The sequence below is a fragment of the Schistocerca cancellata genome, chromosome 3 (assembly GCF_023864275.1).
Source record: "Schistocerca cancellata isolate TAMUIC-IGC-003103 chromosome 3, iqSchCanc2.1, whole genome shotgun sequence".
In the NCBI taxonomy this organism is placed as follows: domain Eukaryota; kingdom Metazoa; phylum Arthropoda; class Insecta; order Orthoptera; family Acrididae; genus Schistocerca; species Schistocerca cancellata.
The window spans coordinates 41,774,750-41,801,486 of record NC_064628.1 but is presented as its reverse complement, the minus strand read 5'-3'; the positions used below and the strand labels follow the sequence as shown (position 1 = coordinate 41,801,486).

General features: G+C 38.8%; 1 protein-coding gene and 1 long non-coding RNA gene across 4 annotated transcripts in view; one reads left to right on the top strand and one right to left on the bottom strand.

The window, feature by feature from the left end:
- The window catches only part of LOC126176875 (uncharacterized), a 68,712-nt gene that overhangs the window by 20,033 nt on the left and 21,942 nt on the right, over positions 1-26,737 (top strand). The window lies entirely within an intron of this gene.
- Positions 7,632-26,737, bottom strand: part of LOC126176873 (transmembrane protein 41A-like) — a 58,477-nt gene continuing 39,371 nt past the window's right edge. For both annotated transcript variants that reach the window (XM_049924067.1, XM_049924066.1), the window contains exons 5-6: positions 14,340-14,478; positions 7,632-8,131 (exon numbers count right to left, since the gene is read on the bottom strand). In XM_049924067.1, the coding sequence (XP_049780024.1) occupies positions 7,920-8,131; positions 14,340-14,478 (351 nt within the window). In that variant the 3' untranslated portion in view covers positions 7,632-7,919. The remainder of the gene's footprint in view (positions 8,132-14,339; positions 14,479-26,737) is intronic.

Here is a 26,737-nt window from a genome sequence, read left to right as displayed (position 1 = left end):
TCCATCGTACTCCCCAGAGCTACGAGACTATACACTCCACAAAAAGGACGACCTGCGTGGAGAGAGAGCTAGAGGAGGTGTAGGTATTTTCGTCAGGACGGACTACCACTCCTCGCCTCTCTCGCTTACAACGACTTTACAGGCTGTCGCTGTGTCCATGCACGTGCGCCATCCATTGACTGTCTGTTCGCTTTACTTGCCCCCACATGATACACTTGATGACATGGCCCTCACCGACCTTCTTACACAGCTCCCCCAGCCAATCATTATTTGTGGTGATTTTAATGCCCACAATGTGCTTTGGGGCTCTGCAATTACCTTTCCCAGGGGTAGAGCAATTGAGAATCTTACCCTGTCATCCTGTGCCTACTTGCTCAATGGAGGCCAGAGCACTCACTTCTGCACAGCGACTGGGTCGTTCTCTGCCATTGATCTCTCGCTTTGCTCTCCAGCTCAATGGGAAGTGGTTGCTGACTTGCACGGCAGTGATCACTTCCCAATCTGGATTCACCTGCCAGATGGTGTGGGCCCAGAAAGGAGACCACCAAAGTGGGTGCTCAGTGGAGCCAACTGGACACTTTATAATCAGTTGGCCCAGTTCGAACACTGTGCGAATGTTGAGGCGTGGGTGGATCATATTACCAAAATGGTCTACCACGCCCTTGCAGCATCCATTCCACACGCCACTGGAAGAGGCAACCTGTCCCTTGGTGGAGTGCCGAATGCCGCTCTGCAATCAGGACCAGGCGTGCGGCTCTGCGTCGGTTCCAGTGTCAGCTGACTGCTGAGAATTTTGCAGCCTTTCAGGTGGCGAGGCCAAAATGTCGCTGCATTATTTGTGAGAGTAGGAAGAGGTCATGGCAACAGTTCCTGAACACCATTAATCGTTCCACCTAAAGTTCCATTGTGTGGGAGGCCATCAGGAGAATTTCTGGGAGAGGAGGGAGCTGTCCCATGGCTTCTGTAATGAATAATGGCACTCTCCACACGGATCCGTGAGACATTGCCCAGACCATGGCAGCGTATTTTGCCATGGTTACTGCAACAACCAATCAGTATCCGGGTTTCCAGCACCATAGAGCGGTTGCTGAGAGGTGTAGTCTGTACTTCCAGTCCACCTCTCATGAAGTTTACAACTGTCCATTTTCTATGTGGGAGCTGGATTCTTCATTGTCTGCAGCTCGTGACATATTCCCTGGTCACGACAGGATCCATTATAGTATGCTGCAGCACCTCACAAAGCGCAACAAAGAAATCCTCCTTTACTTTTTAATTCCATTTGGGCGTCAGGTCACTTTCCTGACTCATGGAGTGAGGCAGTTTTAGTTTCTTTTTTAAAACCTGGGAAAGACCGCACGAGCCCGAGTAGCTACCATAGTGTTGCCCTCACTAGTTGCCTGGGATAAACCTTGGAGCGGATGTTCAACCACCGCCTTGTCTGGATGTTAGAATCCTGGCAACTCCTTAGTCGCTTTCAGTGTGGGTTCAGGAGGTTTCGTTCCACCTTCCATAATGTTGCCCTCCTGGAGGCGACTATACAACAAGCTTTCCTACGCCATCATCACCTTCTAGGTGTATTTTTTGACATCAAGAAGGCCTAAGATACCACTTGGAGGCGTCTCATCCTGGAGCAGCTTCACGAATGGGGTTTTCGTGGTTCTCTTCTTTTTTTTTATTCAGTCTCTCCTCTCGCCACGATATTTTAGATATCGAATTGGTGACGTCCTGTCTGACCTCTTTGAGCAGAAGAATGGTGTACCTCAGGTTAGTGTTTTAAGTGTGACTGTCTTTGCCATCACTATTAATAGCATTACCTCCATAGTGAAAAGTCCTGTCCAGTGTTCCTTGTTTGTGGATGATTTCTCTTTGTTTTGCTCTTCTTCAAGCCTTGCAACGACAATGCGTCAGTTGCAACTTACTCTTAGACGTTTGGATGACTGGGCGCAGAAGAGTGGTTTTAAGTTTTCCACCGAGAAGTCCGTGGTGTGTTCTTCTTCACCGTTCTCGTTCGATTCTAACCTTTCCTGAGTTGAGGCTAATGGACACTATCCTTACTTTTAAAGACACGGTGAGATTTCTGGGGCTCATTTTTGACTCTAAGCTTATGTGGTTACCTCATCTTAAATACCTGAAACGATGGTCACTGAAGGCTGTAAGTATTTTGAAATGTCTTAGTCACAGTACATGGGTAGCCAACATGACTTGTCTGCTCCAGTTTTACAGTGCGTTTGTGCGATCTCGGCTCGATTATGGGTGCACAGTGTATGGGTCTACGAGGCCTTATTACTTAAAGATGTTGGACATTGTGCACCATGAGGGGCTTCGGTTGGCTACTGGGGCATTCAGAACCAGCCCCATACCAAGCCTCTGTGCAGAGGCTGGTGAACCGCCACTTCATATGCTACTTGCAGTGTGCCAGGCATATAAAACTTTGTACACACCATACACACCTGCATACCATACCGTTGCTCAGCTTCCTCTGGCATGGGCTATTTCATAACCGGCAACATGCGATGCGGCCCTATGGCATTCGTACACAGGATTGCCTCTCTGCAATGGATATGGCTGGTCTTCATGTTTTACATCGTGTTTGGAGCAGATTTCCACTTTGGCTCCTCCGGAGATCCAGACTTATTTTAGATTTGACTAATCTTAAGAAAGATTTTACATTCCAATCTCTGTTTTTTAACATTGTAGATGTGCATCGCAATTTTACCGTCGTTTACACTGATGGCTCCAAACAGGAGAATTTCCTTGGCTGTTCTGTAGTGTTTCCTGATCGTGTTACCCAGATTCGCCTCCCTGATGAATATACCGCATTCGCAGCGGAGCTCCACGTGATACTGAAGGCACTGGAGCTGATGAATCGTGTTCGGGGCAATCGATTTCTCCTCTGCTCTGATTCTCTTAGTGCCTTACAATCACTGCAGAATCTGTACCCAACTGAGGCAATGGTCCAGCTGATATATGACCAATCTACCTGCTCCAACGGTGGGGTAAGGAGGTGTCCTTCTGCTGGGTGCCTGGTTGTGTAGGAATATGGGGCAATGAACAGGCCGATCAGGCTGCCAAGGAGGCCTGCAGAGAGTAGGATGTGGTCCAGTGTCCTCTTTCCTTGCAGTCTGTCATTTCTCCACTCCACAAGAAGTGCATGGAGTTGTGGGAGGAAGAATGGCTGGCGGTGATGGCCAATAAACTGTGGTTGGTGAAGTCAACAACTCGGCCGTGGTGTTCCTCCTGCCGGTTGCTCAGGCGGGAAGAAGTGACCCTCACACGTCTTCGGATCGGGCACTGTCCTCTCACACATAGCTTTCTATTATGGCAGGAGGATCCCCCATTTTGTGGTGTGCACATCTGTCCAGCACATTTTAACAGACTGCATTTTATACCGTGATGCAAGGGCAGAAGCACAAGTTGATGCAGATCTGCCTTATGTTTTAGCTAACAATGAGACGCGTGTGTCTATGGTTTTAAAGTTTTGTGATGTGTCTGGACTCTGGCCTAAACTTTTAGGCTGGAGGTTTTAGTGTATTGCAGAGTGGCTGGCTCCTCCCTTTTTTCCTTGCTGTCAGCCAGACACTTCCATCTGCTATATTGTTTTAGCTCCCTCTACCACTTTCTTCCTGTGTTGTCCATGTTTTACTACTGACGACATGCTTCGTCCCACACTTCGGTGTGGGTAGGCACATATTTTTCAAACCTTGTTACCTGTGTTTTACTTTGTTTTATTTTACTGTTCTGATTATTTTCTTGACACCCGTCTCAATCTGTTACTGAGTGGGCATTGAAGACCTTGCTGTCGTGCGCCCAAAAAAACCCTACTCGTACCATTGAGGACCGATGTCGAGAACATCAATGGCACACTAGACTGCAACAGCCCAGTAAGTCGGCAATCGCTGAGCATTGCCTGTCGGAACTCCACAGCATGGATTATGACCAAACCAAAGTCCTGACACAGACTTCCAAATACTGGGACTGTGTCATCAAAGAAGCCATAGAGATCAGTGCAAGGGAGCCACAACTAAATCGTGACAGCATTTATATCCTTAGCAAGGCGTGGGAACCCACAATCACCCGGATTAAGAAGAAAAAGGATATTTCCCAGAGTGTACCGACTTCCGGGGAGGAGGGAAGAATAACGAGAGCAGTGCCAGCAGACCCTCCTGAACAAGAAGACCTAGGATGCAGTGCCCAGACGGCGGCAGAACGGACACTGTACCTGGACCGCACGCGGGGCGCAGACCTCACTGACTCATAGGAAGTGGCTGAGGGAGGAGTGGGAGGGGGATTGTCCTATATATACATGGCGCCGGCCCACTGCCGGGGCAGTACATCAGCGCACCTGATGATGGAAATGTGGTCGATTGCCGAAATATTGTGTCCTATGCACACTCATACCAGGCCTTTCACCCGAGATTTATTTCGTCAGCTGATGAACTGTCGAAATAGAGCGTGCATCGCAAAGGAACACTTCAGGCCAATCGCACAAACCTTCCAGCTACAATCAAGAAAGGAGTTCTGCATCTGAAGAAGCATGAAATAAAATGCCTCCGCAATAACAAAATGATAGTTCTGGCATGGCAGTTGCTGACCCTCGAATCATGAAACGACGATGCGTCATGTTTCGATTCATGAGGGTCAGCAACTGATAAAAAAAAAAAGGGGCTCCCAAGGTCGCGATGGTGGCGTCACTGTCCTGCCGAGATAATTTGTCCTTTTAGGACAATTATCTGAGCTAGCACCCACGCCAGCAAAAGGTTGGCGCGTGTAAAAGTTGTCTTTTTGGAGTGACAGACGTGTGAGTATTGATAACTGAAGTTGCTTAGCAACGAGTGAAGTATAAAAGGGGCATGAAATTGTTGTCTTCACAGTATGTCCTCTGATTCCACGTCGAGAACGTCTGTTGTCTGTGACGAGCTGCCAGAAACAGTAAGTACATTTCTGTATAATGGACACTTTGTACAAACTTGCACGGATTGCTGTTTGTCGAAGACTACAAAATGCCTTAGATGTTTATCAATTAGAGGTACTACAAACCATAAGAGAAGATATTTTACTGGAATTCCGTTATTCAAAATTCAGTTTTATGTTAAATTCATATAGACTGCCAGAATGTTATATATTTGATAGAAGTGAAAATGTTCCCATGATTAATGAAATAGTAAATGATGCAATAGAAGCTTCTTCAAAAATAAGAGCGGGAATTCCAGTTCCGTGGCAAACACTCGCTTTTATCACAATGTCTTTTTTTGATATTACTTCATTTTGGCAAAGTAGATTTAAAATTAAAATGTTTTTTTTTTTTTTTATGAAGTTACTTATAAACAATTCGTATATACCATTTGTGAGAAGTGCTTATACAAATTGTCAGATTCATGGCAAAACCAGCAACTACAACCACTTCTAACTGATATGAAAATTAATATGGTAACCAAGGCACCATATTTTTCATATGGTGTAACTTGCCCTCCACAAATTAAGCAATATAGCCACTGGTGCATGTTCTGTGCAAACAGTCCATTATTCAGAAGTGTACGTTGTGGTGGCTCATTAAGCCAAGTATCTGATTCAGAAGAAGACGATGCTGATTTACCTGATTTATTATTTGCAGAGCTGTAATGGAGACCCTGACCGAGATCTTTCAGTCCATCTTCAAGCTGGTTCAAACACATATGACGAATCCAACCCTGAAAATCTTCATTTGGATTGCTACGAGATTACACTGCCAGTTGGGAGCAACCGATGGACCCTTAGGGACATACATATTCACCATTTTGAATTGTTTGACGAACTTCGAAAATTCCTGTTCACAATTATCGTTTGGTTGCCAGAACTTTTGCGAATATCTGAAATCTCAGAACGATGGTATTACACTGATGTCATTGTCATCAGAGGACCGGACGATGTTGATGAATTTAGTAGATGAATTGCTTCTATCGCATCAGTCTACCCTGGAGAAATTATCCTATGGAAACATGATGACGACCACACCCACCTCGTCCACGATTGCACGTATTCCTCTAGACGATGTAGATGCCGATTTAGGGTTGACCCATTTATTGCCACCAGAATTAAGAAATGTCCCCGACGAAGGCGAGCAATCACAGCCATGTCCGACCTCGACTGGTTCAATATACTCATATATTTCTTCCTGCAAAAAAGGCCAAGTCGGGGACAAGTTTGGATTAGAGTAACCCATAAGAGAGTGCCTGGTGAGTTTGAAATTGTACAATGGGTCAGTTTCATTGAGGGATCCCTCTCAGTATTGGAAAGGGAAAACCCTCGAATTAATGATCAGTTGCAACAAGAACTCACCAGAGATGGCTCACGTAAATGGCCTCATACAAAGCGCAAGCCAATCTCTGACTACCAAAGGTGCAACCCTGAACGACGGCAAAAAAGGTACTTTCCATATTAATGTCATACAATTGCATACCGCCAGAAAATTTAGTCAATGTAATACCATCTGCTCATCCATATTTTATTAATTTGATTGACCCTAAATTCAAACGATTTTTCGATATGGGTTTAGAACTGTATAAAAAAACCATAAATGAATTGGATTTACATGGCATAGAAAATTTATTGTGTTCTGGTTTGGAAGATAATATTTTTTATTCTCATTCAACAAATGTTTGGGAGTATTATTATACTCTTCAGGATTCTCTTGCTTGGCTAAATAAAATTTTATTATTTCAATGTGCAGATGATACTGATGAGGTTACAAAATTTTTAACAAATCTTGTATCTTGGATTAATAAGAAAGGATTGTATCAATGGCAAGAATGTGAAGGTAAAAATATATATGTACCAAATAAAAAGTTAAACACATTATGTATTGTTGGTCCAAATTAATTGTTCTCATCATTTCTACAAAAGCAAATAGCTCAGTGACACTTATAGAAAGGAGAAACTGAAAGAAAAGGGAAGAAGTAATGTAACCAAATGTGATTACTGATTATACTTTCAAGATAGGTGTAGTGTATTGATCTGACCATTTTACTTCCAGTTATGGTTTTCTGATGAAAAGTCTGGAGTGGTGGCAAAAACTGTATTTCCGGTTGTTGGAAGTAGGACTTGTAAACAGCTATTTGCTATACAAGAATCACTGTAGGAAAAACATCTTGGAAAAACTGCCTCACAAAATATTCTGTAAAAGTGTTACAAGAGACTTCATTGGTGAAGAAAGAAACCCAGGGCAGAAATGAGGACCTTTGTACTGTAATGTTTTGGAAATATATTTGGATGAAATCATACTCTTTGCTTTAATGTATACTCTACCTGTTGGTCAGTGGCCTCATTGTGTCCATAAAGAAAACACACACTTCTCTGTGGCATGCTCGCTGCCCAGGCAGTGGTGATTTAAATAAGAGTATGCTGAGCTGCCCTATGTCTGCCTTACGGAGTGCAAAAGGTTAAGAGCAAGTACCACTACCATTACAAGTTAGTTAGCACACTGAAATTACATTTCAAAGGGCCAAGATAATTTTTATTAACTAGAAAAGGCAGTTATTTGAATCATGGCAGCTGAACTGACACCTGCTGACATGATAAACACCTGTACTCAGTTTATACTATCAGTGTTTTCATTGTATTCATGTTGACTCCCACTCTCAATCAGAGCCAAAGAATTATTTGCTTTGTTATTTATTTATTTTAAATACAAATACATCATCAAGCATCTAGATTCTACATGAAAGACTGGACAATATGTTAAGGGAAGCAATCAAGAAGGAAAACTTAAAATACTTATACATAATTTCCAGTTTGTCTCAGCCTTACAACACACAAATATTAAATAACAATGTTAAAAAAATAAATCTTTAATGTATGTACATGTTTAATCTTTGCAAGATTATGTACTTAACAAATAAAAAAGTGCTAGTACCATCAAGTTTAACCAAAGTTAACTTTGGATGTTAACTTTTGTGGCTGTGTGTATTTTTCTGCACTGAACTGTCCAAAGATTGTTGGATTTTGTGCTTGCGGATGACAAATGTTGGCAACAGTGATGCAGTTGCCATCAGACCCAGTCTAATGAAAGTTTCTGTACTAAACAGTGTGTCGAGAGATGTGATGGAGGACAGAACTTCACCAGCTTGAACGCACATAAAATTATATGGCATTAAACCTGGAACAGATATCATCAGTTATAATTAGAAACATTTCCACAGTTCCTACTGTCACTACCATCTTCTTCTCCTGGCAGTCTCTCATTTCTATAGGAGATACATGTAAAAACAATTGGCAAAAAAGTGACATTTCACTTTATTATTTTAATACATTCTGTTTTACAAGAGAGTGAAAAAAACAGCATATAAAAAGGGGGAATTTGTTCTCAATTTGGAAAAGATACACACATCTCATACTTAAAACATTGGTGTGACCACCTACTAAATTTGATTTCAATTTAAGTTTCTAAAAATTCAGAAAAAAGCTTGTGGTTTCTGCCTACTAAATGGATAACACTTTGATGGCAGAAAAGAAAAGTTTATGCTTATTAGAAAACATACATTGAATGATATTTTGAGTTCAATTTACCTTCATATGTGAAAAAAACTGAATATTGCTTAACACTTTATATCAATAAAGTGTCATAAAAATCAACATTCCAAAAATTTACTCCAGTAACAGTAACACACTATATACTAAAGTGTCATAAAAATCAACATTCCAAAAATTTACTCCAGTAACAGTAACACATAATACAAAAAACTGTATGTGGCGGGGGGGAGGGGGGGGGGGGGACCTCATGGCCTGCACTGTAACTGTTCCTCACAGCATTAGGCCACTAGAAGAAATTTTCATAAAATCTCTAGAAATCCTGCAGTATATACTCACTCTGTTTCTTCCACATCTAACCATTTATTAATCAGCCAAACATCCCCAGGACAACAGAATCCTGGGAAGCATGATGTTTTAAGGTTACTGTTGTTTTTTGAATATGAGTTAGTGAGTGATACACTAAGCCATATATAAATTTGTTGACAGCTACGAGTCTCATGTGTGTACTAGAAAAAAATATTACTTTCGATTGTTCCGCAACAGCCTTTCCTAGTGACTCAGTAGGTAAGGGCATTTTCTTGTAATAGTCCCGCCCACCACTATTTTTCAAAATAAAGAAGACTTCCAGTGTTTCAAATTCTGTGAAGTCTTTTTAAGGAAGAAATCTCTGGAATTGGGAAACAAGGAACGGCCTATAATGGATAAGTTGTTTTTTTTTTTTTTAATCCACCTTATGAAAATACAATTAGTTTATTTTTATTTTTTATATTTACCCAGACATGTTTTGACACCTATGTGTCAAATTTTTATTTCTGTAAAATTCTAAGGGCTGCAACAGTTAAATTATTATAAGTTTGATATTGTATTTTACAGAAATAAAAATGTCTGGGTAAAAATAAAAAAAAATAATCTAATTGTGTTTGCATAAGGCAAATTTTCAAAACAACCCAATTTTAACATGGTTGCAGTTTTGCCCTGGTCAACCACATGAAAAAGAGGTATATATTGCTTATCAATTATGTATTTGAACCATATGGTACAAACATCATTGGTTCCTTTCCTTAATTTCCTTCATGATTACAAAGAAAACTTACACTATTTGGTTTTCAATTTGTCAATACTAAAGCAACTGATGTATATGTAACATAAGTAAATTTCTTGGATGGGAATTTTGGTAATGGAAGCATCTGTAACCAACAATATTATCTTGTTCATAACTTCAGTTTCTGATAAAACTTCTTTGTTCTCTAGTGAAATTATAGTTCTCACAGAGGTGTCCACATTTGTTGTGGAGTTTAACATTTTTTGTGCAGGCATCAGTTTGAGTTTGAGCTAATTACAGATTAACTAATGGAGGTAAAATTTTTATTTCACATTTGAGTTTAGATACAAATGAAGGAATGTAGACTACATTGTTTTCATGTCTAATCTAACATCTAAGTACTTTATATTCCAAAAATGAAAAAGGCTCAGCTTAGTTGGAAAAGATTTAATATGACCACGAATCTGATAAGAGATTTCAGGGATTATGGTACTTTGCATACATTAATTTCTTGACATTAATCAAACTATTTCATTTGAAGGAGAGCGCAGATTCTCAACCAAACAGTCTTTGAATGTTGATGATAATGTGAATGCTTGTTTAAGCACACCCTTCATTAATATCCAATATGTCTACACAGTATTGTACCACATCGTCAAGATACAATATAGCAACTGAAACAAGAAACACCTGGAGCCCACGACACATGTTGTTTCTGCAGTCATTGAAGTTTTATAGGGGCTTATATATTTGAGGTACGATTTCTTTCTCCATCAAGAATGAAACCAACTGCTTGAGAGATGAGCACCACCATACTAGTCTCCGCAACATAAGCTGTGGAGGGGGTTGTGATGAAGCAAGCTGGGATATTTTTTCTTCCCCTCTTGTTTTGCCAGCTACCTACTTAACTTCTTTTTTTATCATTTCTGAACTAATTATCATTAACATACATGAATATAATCTGCATTTTCAAGAAAAGAGAAAGATTAGTCCTCAGTTTTAAAGAATATAACACCAGATCTAATTTTGTGCTTAGTTTTATGTACGTAATTGATTTTCTAATTTATTTTGACTATTCCTAGTTACCGTATTTACTCGAATCTAAGCCGCACTTTTTTCCGGTTTTTGTAATCCAAAAAACCGCCTGCGGCTTAGAATCGAGTGCAAAGCAAGCGGAAGTTCTGAAAAATGTTGGTAGGTGCCGCCACAACTAACTTCTGCCGTCGAATATATGTAGCGCTACACAAACATGCTTTGTGGGCACAAAGATAAATACTGGCGCCAAAACCTTTTTTTTTCTCGCTGCATTTTCATACATTGTCCAACGACGTAAATACAAATTCCGTATTGTTCATCTTCGAATGTAGCGGAATTTCAATGTACTACGAAAATCCGACTGGCAAGACTGTTAGGGATGTTTGTCAATATGGCCAACTCTACGTTCCGAGTTTTTTCCTACCCGTGAGAAGAGATGGTTGCTAATAGGAACCTGATGAAATGTGAATCACATGCAGTATTCTCTTCACCATAAAAATAATACGAAAATAAACATTTTGCCATGTATTCTTTCGTGTTTGCTGCTATCTCATTTAAATCCTGTCTGCCTAATAAACTACGAAACTAGAGTGAGACAACAGCAAACGCGGAAGGATATACGTATCGTGTCATGTTTATATTTGTATTATTCTTATGCCTAATAGTGATATAGTCAGAAATGAAGCACGGTAACTGACGATTTTAAATGTAAGATGACTAATTTCTGTGCAGAATTTGATGTACTAAAGAAGCGGCCGCAAAGATTTTCAAACGGAGAAAAATTTGCGCCTAACTCTCGTTCAGGACATGTTCTATCATACGCAGTCTATTATTTGGTTCTTGTTGATCATTATCAAAGAAAGCAGCAGTGTAAGTAACAACAATCTGCAGTCTCTGGCCATTGTTTCGCAAATGAGACGATTCCTCTTTTTTTTTTAAAAAAAAAAAAAAAGCGGCGGTAGCGCGCACAAAAGCAAGTCATGCCGCGAGCGGCGACAGGCCGTAAACACGCACTATCAGAATGCGACAAACAATGCATGACACAGTACAGTAATGCATTTTCAGCTTAGAGTGACGTAAACACCTATAACAAAGAAAACGGCACTTATCAGATCAAAGCAAAATAAGCAATCGATTCAAACCAGACGAAGCACGTGAAAAAGGAAGGGTATCCGTATAAATACGGACGGAGCGCCTGACGCATAGCAATGGCTACCTGGTAAAGCTTAACTGCTAAGCTTACGACTCGAACCAAACTACTGTAGCTGTATCGTCTTTCATTCGACCTAAATTGTGTCTCATATTACAATGGACCAACTTTGTTTCGATTTGGAGGTGCGGCCTAAAACTTTTCTCTCCCCTTGAATTTCGAGTCTCAAATTTCAGGTGCGGCTTAGATTCGGGAAATATTTTTTTCCTTAATTTCGAGTCTCATTTTTCAAGTGCGGCTTAGATTCGAGTAAATACGGTAGTATCTTTTGTTACAGGACAAAATCAGTAATGGTTTCATAACTTAAATTCTACTGTTGACGTATAAACAAATATAAATTATATAATAATTATAAACATTTGGATGAACAACTAATTGTGTTCTTAAAGGATTTATTTGGCTCTATTCGAAAACATGTTAGCAAAGCCGGCTCTTAATTAATTCCAAAGTAATTAACAGTTTTGTCAAAAGTATTCTTTGTGCACCTACTTACATTTGTTAATTTCATGATTTAAACAAATAATTCAGCCTAACTCTTGTAATAGAAGAAACTGTTAAAAAGACGGAATTTTCGAAGTATTCAGTTAATTTAATGAGTTAGATTTTAATAGTAATTTCTGTAAATTTAACTTTGAACAATGTGTAGTTTCAGTACCTGTTATTACAAAGATATATAAGGGCCCAATGTTTGGTCACGAGACAGTCAGTCCACAGCCGAGTTTCACACGAGAAACCTGTGTTGGTTAGAACAACAACAATGCTTCAACTTAACAGTGGAATAAGTGTTAAACAATTAGGCCATGTTTAAAAACAATAACAGTGTCTTCTCCATACTATCTGATTATTCTTCAAGAACTGTGAACTTTTTGGTTAGGTTTTACTGCTCGTAGATGTTCAACAGGAAACTATTGTAGCATTATGTGAAGGTTTGCCTGCAAACTATTAATGAGGCTTATCGAAAGTTAAACAATAGTGCACTGGCCATATAACTGTGTATTATTAGGGGCTTGTGAACAGTGAAATTAAAGTACTGTGAAATGCAACTGCGCACCTGTCAGCTACATTATTTACAGTAGTTGCACTTCCACAACCCACATTTCAGCCAGTACATCAACACCAAGGACAACAAATCAATGAAAAGATAAAGCAGGTGTTACCACTACAGGGTCTGTAAAACAAACACCCATTCTTCATTTTTTTAATTTATTAGTAAACATCAAAAAGAAATTTGTCCTTTTCTACATAGTCTCCTTGAAGTTCTGTACATAGATTTCTCATGTGTGAGGAGTCTGAGAATCCCTTCGTAAACTGTTCGAAGACTTGACATGACCTGACTGCGTCTGAACTCACTTTTACTGCCACATTTTAGGGAAATGGATGAGGTGCTTTCTTTCTATAGTTTACTTTTATGGCATAGTATATGGCTTTAGAAGCAAGGAGCTCATGAAGTAAATCTATGAGAAGAATACCTTTCCAGCACCAGAATATTATCTCTCAAGTTTTTTTCCTGGGTAACATAACTTTTGGCCTGTGTGTGGCTAATGTTCTTACTCCTTCACCTCTGCATGCACGTCAATTGAGACTTGGGAATATATTGATGGACATACATCTAAACACAATTCCCTACTCCATGCAAAGTTGTTAACTTTGACAACCACATCTATACTTTGTGATCAATGTGAAGTAATTTTGTAACTCTCTCATATATTAAGGTTTCAGACCATTCCATTAATGCATGGGCAATGAAAAGAATGATCGTGGTACACTTCTAGGCAAGCTATTATTTTCCCAATTTTATCTGCACAGTCTCTTTGGGACTGATATCTAGGCGACTGAAAACTATGTTCAGTTTACATCACTGAAAGGCAGTTCTTGAAGTTTTCTAAGCACATTCTCACAAGATGTATGATGCCTCCTTCAAGTGTCTGCCATTTGAGATTTTTCAACATTTCTGTTAAAATCTCTCACTGGTCAAACAAGCCTGTGACCAACTGCATCAGCCTTCTTTGTGTACACTTTATATGCCTGTAGGTCTGACCTGATATAGGCCACATACATTGAGCATGGACAGTTGTTACGTATGGGCCATATGTGTTTTATTCAGTTCCTTTTGTAGACAAACTGCAATTTCCGAGTATTCTGACACTCAATTAAAGCATGCCATCAGATCTATTTAGAACCCAGACTGTGATGATTCCACTTCATACATCTACACACTGTTACTCCCAAATATCTATATGATGTGACTTACACTATTAATACTACAGTCCAACAATACTACATTTTTACATTTTGTGAAGTGCACAACTTTCTCTACATTAAAAGCTAACTGCCAGCCTTTGCAGCAGGTTGGTATTTTCTTGAGAATGTTTATATGAATAAATTCCAGACTTTATGAAAGCTTTGTTGCACCCAAACCGTGTTTAGAAAATTATAACAAATAGTTGCTGATGTAATGTTGCATTGATGTTGGAGTTCTCTTCCATATCTGTACTTCTGTTACACACGCTAAAAAGAAAACAAAAGAGGTTAACATACTGTACTCACCAAGAAACACAGTAATGAGAAACTGTGTGAGTGGCACACCAGCTAATGGTGCTATAAGATTTATCAACCAGTTTGGTGTAACAGGAAAAAGTCGCAAGAACAAAAGATAGTAGAGCAGACAATTTGAATTGCTAGCAACCTGTGAAACAATAAATGATCTGTATTTATAGACATGTACATAAGCATAAAAGTATATAGTGACTATGCATTCTATAAGTTCCTACAGAAATATGTCAACAAGATTAAAATTTAAATGATACAGATACAAAGTTTATATGTAAACAACTAAATAAATTAATAACACAAAGACATGCAAGTTTGTCTCATAATAAAATTTAGGTCACTTATTGTGGATGACAACCAGAAAGTTGTGCAATTAGAAGCTTTTTTATACATCATCTTTTTGTTAGTACATGTATTGTTTGCTTCAAGACAAATTATTTTGAAATCTAATAAAGAGAGCTTCCATGGTTCATCTGCCATCCAGTAAATTGACTGCATGCCCCACCCACCTCAGTTTTACTTTCATTACAGTCATGATTATGTGTCTTACTCCAGTCTGTTCCCCAATCCATTTCTTTGTATCCCTGTGACTTCCAGTAATTCACAAAATACATGTTCTTTCCTTTCTGTTTGATCCTCAGTATTTGATGATGGTTTACACATTAAAACGCTATGTCCAACAAACATATGCTAATACTGGAGATCCACATAGATTGTCAACTTTCCCTGTGGGACACAATGGAAGCTAGATTTTAAAAACTTTATTTAATTTATCAAAGGTACTTCAAGCCATTTGTACTCTTCTGTTTACTTTGTTTGCTGCCCATCAAGATTCTTAACTAATGAAATGTGATGTCTGCCCAACAGAAGTTTCTATCCCATTTCCTTCATAATCATTTTGTTTTCAGTTGTTTCTCTTACAAAATTTTCATTGTATATCCTCTCAAGTTTGTGTATGAGCCATGTCTTATTTGAAGAAATTGTCAAAAAATATGGAAGATTATCGTTATAGAGCAGAAATTGTGACAGAGAGAGGATGAGGAAACAAAAAGAATGAGGACTTGAAACCCATTCAGCAAATGAAATGGGACAGTGGTTATCACACTGGAATGAATAACAGTCAAGAGGTGTGAAATTACACCACTTTCCTGCAATCTTAATTGACATCTTCTGCAGTTTTTCTAAATAAGTCATGGCAATTGATGGAATGATTCATTTAAGAACATCATTCCTTTCCTGTCCTAAATGTATCTGAGTTTTTGCTCTGCTAAAGCCTTTCTTATTGGCAGCAAGCTACACCCCAGTCTCTCTACCTTTCCTTCCTTGAGCGTAACTCTTGCCAAATGTGAATCCAATGCCTTAATGAACTTGCCACTTTAATCAGCAAAGCGGAAGGTAAAGTATGGCCTCTGTAACTGAGTTACTATTCAACCAATTACATTGTGTGTTCGAAAGCAGAATACTGTCTCTTGCTCTTCAGGTTAATCGCAACACATAGCAGTAAAAACACTGTAGTTTCATACAAGGCACATTATGTGGCCAATTTTGTGTAGAAGCCAGAGAATTGGTTATGTGGTAATCTAACACGTATAAATAAAAGAACATTCAATTTTGATCTAGAGCTTCACATTCATAAGTGCTCTTCTCTTTCATTGTCCCTGTATGAAATCTAATAATCAATCTGGCAATTTCTGGTTGAAAAAGAAGTTGCACCAGAAACTGTCACTTGAGAATGATGGTCAAGTACAAAAGAGGTAACTGTAGCACGGCAACTTCATATCAGGCTAAGTAGTGCCGCTGCTGTGTGCTAGGGGGGTTGCGCAGGTATGAATGAATGAATAAGTATATTAATTGTTCCAGTAGTATCTTACATATCTGTAGCATATTTCAATAATACTGTGCAAGTAGTTTTTATTTGAGTTGGAACAGATGAACAGTTTATATACACTGTGTGATCAAAAGTATCCAGACACTTGGCTGAAAAGTTTGTGGCGCCCTCCATCGGTAATGCTGGAATTCAATATTGTGTTGGCCCACCCTTAGCCTTGATGACAGCTTCCACTCTCAGAGGAATATGTTCAATCAGGTGCTGGAAGGTTTCTTGGGGAATGGCAGCCCATTCTTCATGGAGTGCTGCACTGAGGAGAGGTACCGATGTTGGTCGATGAGGCCTGGCACGAAGTCGGCATTCCAAAACATCCCAAAGGTGTTCTATATGATTCAGGTCAGGACCTCTGTGCAGGTCAGTCCATTACAGGGATGTTACTGTTGTGTAACCACTCTGCCACAGGCCATGCATTATGAGCAGGTGCTCGATCGTGTTGAAAGATCCAACTGCCATCCCCAAATTTCAACAGTGGCAAGCAAGAAGGTGCTTGAAACATCAATGTAGGCCTGTGCTGTGATAGTGCCACACAAAACAATGGGTGAAACCCCATCCATGAAAAGCACAGCCAGACCATAACACCACCACCTCCGAATTTTACTGTAGGCACTACACACACTGGCAGATGACGTCACCGAGTATTCGCCATACCCACACCCTGCCATTCGATCGCCACATTGTGCACTGTGATTTGTCACTCAACGCAACATTTTTCCACTGTTCAGTCATCCAATGTTCACGCTCCTTACACAAAGTGAAGCATCGTTTGGCATTTACCAGTGTGATGTGTGGCTTATGAGCAGCCGCTCAACCATGAAATCCAAGTTTTCTCACCTCCCACCTAACTGTCATAGTACTTGCAGTGGATCCTGATGCAGTTTGGAATTCCTGTGTGTTGGTATGGATAGATGTCTGACTATTACACATCACAACCCTCTTCAACTGTCGGCGGTCTTTGTCAGTAAACAGACTAGGTCAGCCTGTATGCTTTTGTGCTGTACATGTCCCTTCACTTCACTATCACATCGGAAACAGTGGACCTAGGGATGTTTAGGAGTGTGGAAAGCTTGTGTACAGATGTATGATACAAGTGACACTCAATCACCTGACCACATTTGAAATCCATGAGTTCCGCAGAGCACACCATTCTGCTCTCTCGTAATGTCTAATGACTACTGAGGTCGCTGATATGGAGTACATGGCAATAGGTGGCAGCACAATGCACCTCATATGAAAAACATATGTTTTTGGGGGTGTCCGGATACTTTTGATCACACAGAGTACATGTTTTGATAACGCATAATTTACTTCTGATGGTGGATGCAATATCCACAATAGTCACTATTACTCTAATGCATTAGTGTGATTAAAGAGCACTACCTTGTTTACAAAGTGACTTGTAAAATCCTGTGGTGATAGACGTGATCTTGTAGTACAAGTCTATAAACAATCATGCCATGAGAATCCCAGAAAATGACAGCCATTGAAGCAAACTCAATGAAATTACTACAGATGACATATTCCTTATGAGAGAAATCAGCAAGTCTATGTCTATTGATATTTAAAACAATTTTAAAATATTGTTTATAAATGAAATTGTGTGTAAACAAGTCTGAATTCACTTGAGCAATGCACATTTGAATGTGTTTTTGGTTTATGTTTATCAGGCGTGGTATCCATTGAATAGAAAGCTTTATTATGCGCAAAGCTAAGCGTAAAATTTGCTGAAAGTGTGCTACTGAGATCTTCGCAATATCAGCGACCATGTATGCCATTAACTGGCAATCACTGAGTATGGAATTGTGAACTTTTGTCATAGTCTCATAGGTTATAGAAGTTTTTGGATGTCATGAACACTTGTAATTTTCAGTGGTTTGGGGGACTCTTTTGGTGTAAAACATAAATTCTGTTTTATATTTGCTGAGGTTAAACCTTTAATTCTCTGCTCATACAATGCCACATCACTGTTCACAATGATGATGGCTTATAACTGACCAGAGCTTGAGGTACTGGAAAAATGGCAGCACAGACAAGCCTTTGGGTCAGGGACCCAGGTTTATATTAAGCTTGAATTCAGTCACTGTTGGCAGAGCTCACTATGGTGATTGATTTAACATTCACCCCGAAAATACCCCAAGTTAGGAATTCTATGGACACAACAGGTATTTCAGTGCCCTCCTATTTGTCCCACTCCACATCAATACAAGGAGAAATACATGATAGAAACTGAACAGAGACTTTTGTTATAGTAAGAGTATTATCTGAATTGTAATCAATACATAAGCCTACATTTTAAAAATTTTTGTCAGATGATTTCTCAAAAATAGGTATTCTAGAATTAATCTGTATTGCTGATTCTAAAAATTACTTTCATTTTGCTCTGTCACATCATAATTATTCATAAAATAAGATCTCATATTCTAAAGATTTAAGTAACTGAAACACATATCTTAAAATAAAATTTCAATCAATTTCTATATGATTATAATTATTGTTTTATTTTCATAGGCATATACCAAGGATACTATAAACAATTGTCAGCTACATTATGAGTTCTCTTTTACATTTAATTTTCAAGTGTTATCTTTCTTTATTTTCTTGCAGAACCTTCATCTTTATTGTCCATCTTCAAAACATAACAATAGTGAGCAATCATACATTATATCAATCTTTCCTATTACCTCTCCACAACTGCATGCTGCTCTTCACTAAGATGTTGCAGATTTACAGGGAAGTACTCAATATGTCAGTGTAGAATGTATACTTCACACCCATGTTACTACTCAACAACTTGAAATTTTCCAACATGGTTTTGAGAATGTTCTTGTAACTTATATGTTTTTTACTCCTTAGAAAGGTTTTGGTAACAGATCTGTAGGCAGCCCATGCATCTATTTTTGTAACATTCAATATTCTTGAGCAGTGTGGAGCAGACAACATGCTGTTGGTCAAAACCTCTGTGTAAAGAAAAAATTTAGCCATCTGAAGATGGACATGGCTGACCAGAATCAGTTATGGCACTAAAATAAAAAATTTAAAAAGTATTTGTGGCTGGTTGCGTCATTCACTAATATTTTTTTGTGGTCAATGAACAGTTCAGACAACATGTTTTTAGTCCCAGGCACAAAATATCTGTGATATGGGCAAATCTTTGTACTCTAATGCTTTGCACTGCCCACCTGTCACACTCATCTGTATATTTATAAAAGACAGTGTCCCAACTGACTGACTCATCATTGACCAGCACAAACCACTAAGGACAGAAACTTGAAATTTGCAGAGGATGTTGATCTTATACTGTAGGCATCATTTAAGAAGTGATTTTTTTGAAATTCCACCCCTGAGGCAGTGAAATAGAGAATGAAAGGTTTTTTGGAAATATGCTGCTATTAAGACAATTTTGAAGCTAAACCTACGAAACTGGTATATGGTGTCTCCATCAAAAATAAAGATATATATGTTTCAGCATTTTTGTAAGTTTAATGCCTATGGGGAGGGGGGGGGGAGTGAAAGTTTTGTTTAAATAAATCATTATTAAAGAACTACTAACATATTTTCAAACCTACATATATGAAAACTGGTACTTGGTTTGTCAGTTAGAAATAAAAAAAGTGTTTCATTGTTTTTGGAAAAGTTTTTGGAAACTCAATTTAGGCATCATTTAAGAAAGGATTGTTTGAAATTCCACTCCTAAGGGGGGAAATAGGGGATGAAAGTTTTTTCGAAAATATATGGCTCTGCCAGAAATGAAAGACATATATGTTTCAGTGTTTTTGGAAATTCAACCACTAATGGGGTAAAATGTGGGTGAAAGTTTTTTGAGAATAAATTGTTACTAAAGAACTACTGAAGTATTTTTAAAGCTACATACTTGAAAATTGGTTTTGACTTCTTGATTAGAAATTTAAAAAAAATACAAAAAATACATCTTTCAGTGTTTTTGGAAATTCAACCCTCTAAGGGAGTGAGATAGGGGATGAAAAGTTTTACGAAATTATTCATCGTGAAACTCTTTTCAAAGCTAAATCCAATAAAATTTGTATTTGACGTCTATGTTAGAAATAAAAAAAAAGGTGCTTCACTGTTTTATGGGAATTCAGCCCCCAAGGGGATGAAATGGGGATGAAACTTTTTAAGAAAATATTTTGCTATATTTAAAAAAAGCTAAATCCATGAAAACTGGTATTTCACTTCTTGGTTAGATAGAACGAAATATGTGTTGCAGGATGAAAGTTCCTCTGGAAATATCACCACAAGAATGCAAAGGGCATGATTAACAAAAACCTTGGACTCAAGCTACCAGAACTGCTTTTTGGTCAAAAGTGCATTCTGGGAAAGACCACACTTTAGAAGCCTTAGTTAGTGTGAAAAGTTTAGAAGGTGTTGCAGTTAATGGACTAAATCAAAGAAAGCTATTTAACAGCTACCATGACAAATTACCTTTGTCAGAACTGCATAGAAAAAGAAATAGCTCATTAATACATTAATTTTTTAGTAGACCTAATATATGTTTATAAAATTATCTTTTTTAGTTACTAAGCAAACTCGCATTTTCATGTACCCAGTTTGCTTTCCTAACAAAATTCCTACAATTAAACACAATATAAACTTTATTCTATTATGAAAAACTATATATGATAGAAGAAAATTAAGATCAGTTATAAAATCAGCATTAAAAATTAGTTATGAAAACACATCTATTTTCAGTCATCTGATATCATGTAGACTGGTGTTATATGCATTGCCTGACAAAAAATGTGATGTGCTGAGAAGGGGAGAAGAAAAACGAACTGAAACTTCATTGTTGACAGGCTATGTGATGTTTTTGCAGCAATTACAAAATCGGCTCGAGTTCAAAACTTGGCCGTATAAGCCCATTTATCAGTAAAATGTTGCAACCCTCTCGCCTGGATGCATGCACTGATTTGTTTGAGAAGGGTGTCATAAAGAGAATGTAGCCTCTCCTGAAGCAAGCAGCCCCACTGCTGCTGCAATTGGTGCTTGATATCTTCGATACTGGCACTGGGATGGAGTTGACATTTGAGCTGGTACCACACGTTCTATTAGGGACAGATTTATATTGGATAGTGAAAACAAATCAAAGACATTATGGTCAGTGATCAAAGCTGAAACAGGTGCCACAGATTTATTTAATGAATTCTTTATAAATGTAAACAAATCAAACATCAATGTAGAAGATTGCCCAGACAATGTAAATTTATTCAACAGTGAGCAATTTGAAGGTGAATTTTTCAGTACATTTATCAATACTAGTGTAAAAGATGTAGAAAATGTGATACTATCACTGAAAACTAAAACATCAGTGGAATGGGAAGGGATACAAGAAAAGTGTTAAAAACAGTCTCTAAAATAATTGCACAGCCAGCCACAACTACAATAGTGAAACAGTTCCTTCAAGAAGGTTATTTTCCAGATGCACTCAAGTACACAGTAGTTAACCTACTATTCAAAAAAGGCACAAAAGAACATATGGGAAACTATTGCCCAGTCTCTCTTCTTCCATCACTAACAAAAATATTTGAAAAGGTAGACACCACACAAACTCAAAATTTTATTGAAAAATTTAAAATAATCTCAAAAAATCAGTACGGATTTCAAAAAGGCAAAACCACATTATCTGTTATAAATCATTTCGTTGGTAAAATTAGCTCATCTTTAGACAACTCATTGCATGCCACAGGATTTTTTTGTGACACATCAAAAGCCTTTGATAGTGTGAATCACTCCTTGCTAATCTGTAAACTGGAAAAGTAGGGAATCAGGGACACGGTATTAGAATGGTTTAAGTCCTATATGATCGACCCAAGACAAAGAGTGGTTATGTCATCAGAGAGAGAAACTTATACTTCAAAATGGAAAACCATTTCACATGGAGTAGGAATGGTAGATAAAAATCTATCTTGGGGATCACATCTAAGTACCTTGCAAATTAATTAAATAGTCTAGCATTTGCAGTGAGGATATTGTACAATGCTACCAGTATGTCATAAGAAAAGTAGTATATCACAGCTACTTTGAGTCAGTAATAGGGTATGGGATTGTATTTTTGGGTAACTCAAACCATATGTGTCATATCTAAAACTTCAGCAAATCACCATCAGAGATATGCATAATGTAGGGCGAAGAAAATCAAGTTGCCCACTCATAAAAAATCTATGTATCTTAAGTGCTTCTTCGCTATACATATATGAGCTGATTATCTTTGTACACAGTAACACTGATTTATTTGTAGCAAATCATTTTCAACATGATTACAACACCAGAAATCAAAATAATTTTAAGCTGCCCACCCACTGGTTAAAACTTTATGCTCGAACTCCACATTATATAGGTATGAAAATTTATATAACAAAGTGAAAGGAAGAGAATTGCTCAGCGTAAATTTAGAAACATTGAAAAAACCTTATATGGGAAACTCGTGCAGAAATGTTACTATTCAGCAGAAGAATTCATAAATGACAACCTGAAAACAACCTGAAAATTTGAGCAAGAGAGAGAACCTGAAAATTTGAACAAGAGAGAGCAAGCATTTAGGACTGTTAATTTTTTAAAGTTTGTCACTTTTGAAGAAAAATTATTAATTGCTCAATTCAGTAATTATTCAGTACTATATATTATATTACTGATATTATAAGAAAAACTTTAAACCAGTTTTTGTGTTTGACGAGTCTCCTGTACATTAAGTCAATGGCTTGAAATTGTATGTTACAAGACAACAAATGTCTATTCTATTCTGGTGATCTTGCTGGCGTGGGAATACCTCAACATTATGAGGGTGGTTTGAAAAGTTCTCGGAATCACCACAGCAGGTCAGCACTAGCGCAACGAGTTGTTCATGTGATATTCATTGGACTGTTGTCGGTAAACACGTGCCATGTCACTGCTCTTGGAAGAGAGCTGTGGTGGTGATGTGGCCCTGTTGTTGTTCCCATGTAGTGATTTTCTAAGATGGAAAAAAATCGAGATTCGAGCAGTGATTAAGTACTTTGGGAAGAAAGGTATGAAAGCAAAGGACATTCATGCCGATTTCCAGAATACACTGGGGGACTCTGCTCCTTCATATTCAACTGATGCTAAGTGGACAAATAAATTTAAATTTGGTCGGGCGACCTCAGAAGATGATGCGTGCAGTGGTTGGCCAAGATGTGCCACTACTGCAGAAATACTTGCAATAGTACACAAAATGGTCATGGAGGATCGCCGATTGAAAGTACATGAAATTGCTCAAGCTTGCCAGATGTCACCTGAAAGAGTATATCACATTTTAACTGAAGAATCAGAAATGAAAAAATTACCTGCAAGGTGGGTGCCGTGACTCTTGAAGCTGTATCAAAAACGCCTGAGGTTGGACATATCGGAACCATTTTTGGCCTGTTTTAGGAGAAACGAACAAGATTTTTTGCACCAGTTTGTGACCACAGATGAAACTTGGGTGCACTACTATACCCAGAGACAAAGCAACAGTCAAAGCAGTGGAAACGTGCTGATTCTCTGCCACCAAAGAAAGGAGGAGGAGGATATTGGTGTTTAAAATCCCGTCGTTAGAGACGGAGCGCAAGCTCGGATTAGGGAAGGATGGGGAATGAATTCGACCGTGCCCTTTCAAAGGAACCATCCTGGCATTTGCCTGGAGTGATCTAGGGAAATCATGGCCAAAGAAAGCTAAGACAATTCCTTCGTCGGGAAAGGTCATGGCATCAGCGTTCTGGGATGCGAAGGGGATTCTGTTTGTAGATTAATTCTCCACTGGGCAAACAATTATTGGAGAATACTATGCTAACCTCCTGGACAAATTGCAATAAAAGATACATGTAAAAAGACCATGTTTAGCAGGGAAGGAAGTCATCTTCCATCAAGACAATGTGCGCCCGCACACATGTGCTGTCGCCATGGCAAAATTACACGAACTAAGGTATGAATTGTTGCCACACCCACCTAATTCACCTGATATGACTGCGTTAGACTTCCATATCTTCCGAAAACTGAAAATTTTTCTTGGTGGATGAAGATTCACTTCAAACAAAGAATTGATAGCAGGAGTTGAAACTGTCTTGCAGGCCTGGAGGAAACTCATTTTCGAGATGGGATCAAGGCACAGGAACATTGTTGGACCAAATGCATTAATCTACAAGGAGACTACATTGAAAACCAGAAAAATGTTTCAGTGATGTAAGTACTTTTTTTTCTATTCTGTTCCGAGAACTTTCCAAACCACCCTTGTATGTAAACAGTTCATAGACATACATGATGTGTGCATGAGCATTGTCCAGTTGAAAAATGGCTCATGTTGGGAGATAACACGAGATGCAGGCTGTCCATGGATAACATGAGATGCAGGCTGTCCATGACATACTGTTGTACGAGGGTCACTCCAAAAGAAATGCACACTATTTTTGTAAAAATACAGTTTTCATTCTGCATGTGCGAAAGTTTTACAGTATGTAGATACATTCTTCCCGCTTGTTTTCAAACTTAGTTCAACCTGTTCCCGTGAGTATCACCGTCACAGCATGTCTTCAAGATGGCTGCTACACTTGACGTTCGTCAGAAGCAACATGCTTTCATATAATTCCTGTGCTGTGAAAATGAGACAGTGGGAAACATCCACAAGAGGTTGAAAAAGGTGTATGAAGATGCTGCTGTCGATCGCAGTACAGTTAGTTAGTGGGCAAGCAGGTTACGTGATGAAAGCGGGCACGGCAATATTGAGGATTGTCCTCGCAGCAGCAGGCCTCGTACTGCACACACTCCAGACAATGTGCAGAGAGTTAACAAATTGGTGACTGCTGACAGATGCATCACAGTGAACGAATGAGTCGTGTTCGACCACATCAGCAAAAGCAAGATGTTTTGCTGTTGCATGCCAATGCACGACCACATGTCAGTCAAAAAACCATGGAAGTGATCACGAAACTTGGATGGACAACACTGAAACACCTGCCTTACAGTCCTGACCTGGCTCCATGTGAAACTGAAAGACTCTCTTCATGGAACAAGGTTTGAAGATGATGACTTCCTTGTGCACGCTGCCAAACAATGGCTCCAACAGATTGGCCCAGAATTTTACCATGTGGGTATACAGGTGCTGGTACCAAGATGGTGTAAGGTAGTTGAGAGGGATGGAAATTATGTGGAGAAATGAAAATATTATTCCTAAAGGATGTATCTACACACTGTAAAACTTTCAAACATGTAAAATAAAAGATGGATTAAAAAAAAAATAGTGTGCATTTCTTTTGGAGTGACCCTCATATCATCATAGTTCCCCCAATCACCATTAGTCATGATGTGAAGTCATATCCGATGGCTTCTGACAGAATAATGTTGGATGTAACACCACTTTGCGTCTCCAATGCACTGGAAGAATTGGACCTCTCCCCAGATCGCTGTCAAATGTTTCCAGTGATGGTCACCTGAGTTAATGCAAAACTGCAATTCACTGCTGAATAAAATGCAATGATATTCACCAGCAGTCCTTGTTTCCTGGTCATGGCACTCCTCCAAATGCAGCCATCTGTGTTGTGGTGTCAATATCAGCCTACACAGGGGACAGTAAATCCCTGGTCTGGGTACTGATAGCCTCTGACCAATGCAGTGGGATGACACAGAATGTCTCAGGGTGTCCATAACTTGTTTTTTCACTGGAACCTTGACAATGAATATGTGTGTCTTCACATTCGCATGCTCTTTATTGGGCCACTGTACCATCTGAATGCCCCCAAATCTGGATGTTGCACCATTGAGCTAGCTGTCTGAATGGAGACCCACAATGAGACCCCATTCAAACTCTGTCAGGTGCTGATAACGCTGTCTCACACAAGCATATGGCATGCCCATGTCCTTCACAGTGATCACTTAACATATGCTGTTTACATCACTTATATACCTCACCAGGGCAGGCAATAATACTAAACATTAACAACACTAATGCACTCTGATGGCGATTCTACCTGTCACAGAGAATTGCTACTCTAATCATTTCTATACCTGCTGAAGGTGTGTACTGTACAAAGTTACTATGACATCGAGCCATATCTTCTGAGTGCTTCACTTTCCTTATCATGCAGTGTAAACCGACTTCCATCGTAAATCAATAATTGAGAATTCTTGGTAGTAGCTGGAAAGGTGGTATGAAGAAAGATTGCTACGTAGATAGGAAGTGCTGATCAGTAGAGAAATACATAAAAGGTAGTTATGACTGTTCTCAGCAATATAATCCTTTTTCTCATTGAAAGCTCACACTGTCATGAGTGATAAAATACCAGTGGTTATAGGGTTCAGAAAAGATCCTTTTTTGGGGTAGGGAGGACAGAAAGAAACCAAATTTTAAGAGAGGTTAGGACTGAGACAAACCTTCAGTTTGAGAAAGAAACCAAACAACATAATTCTAGCTTATTACATCAGCATAAACAGCTATTGGTTAATAATTTTCAACAATCAGCAGATATTTCAACTCTACCCAATTTTAACTCAGTCAATGTCAGCTATC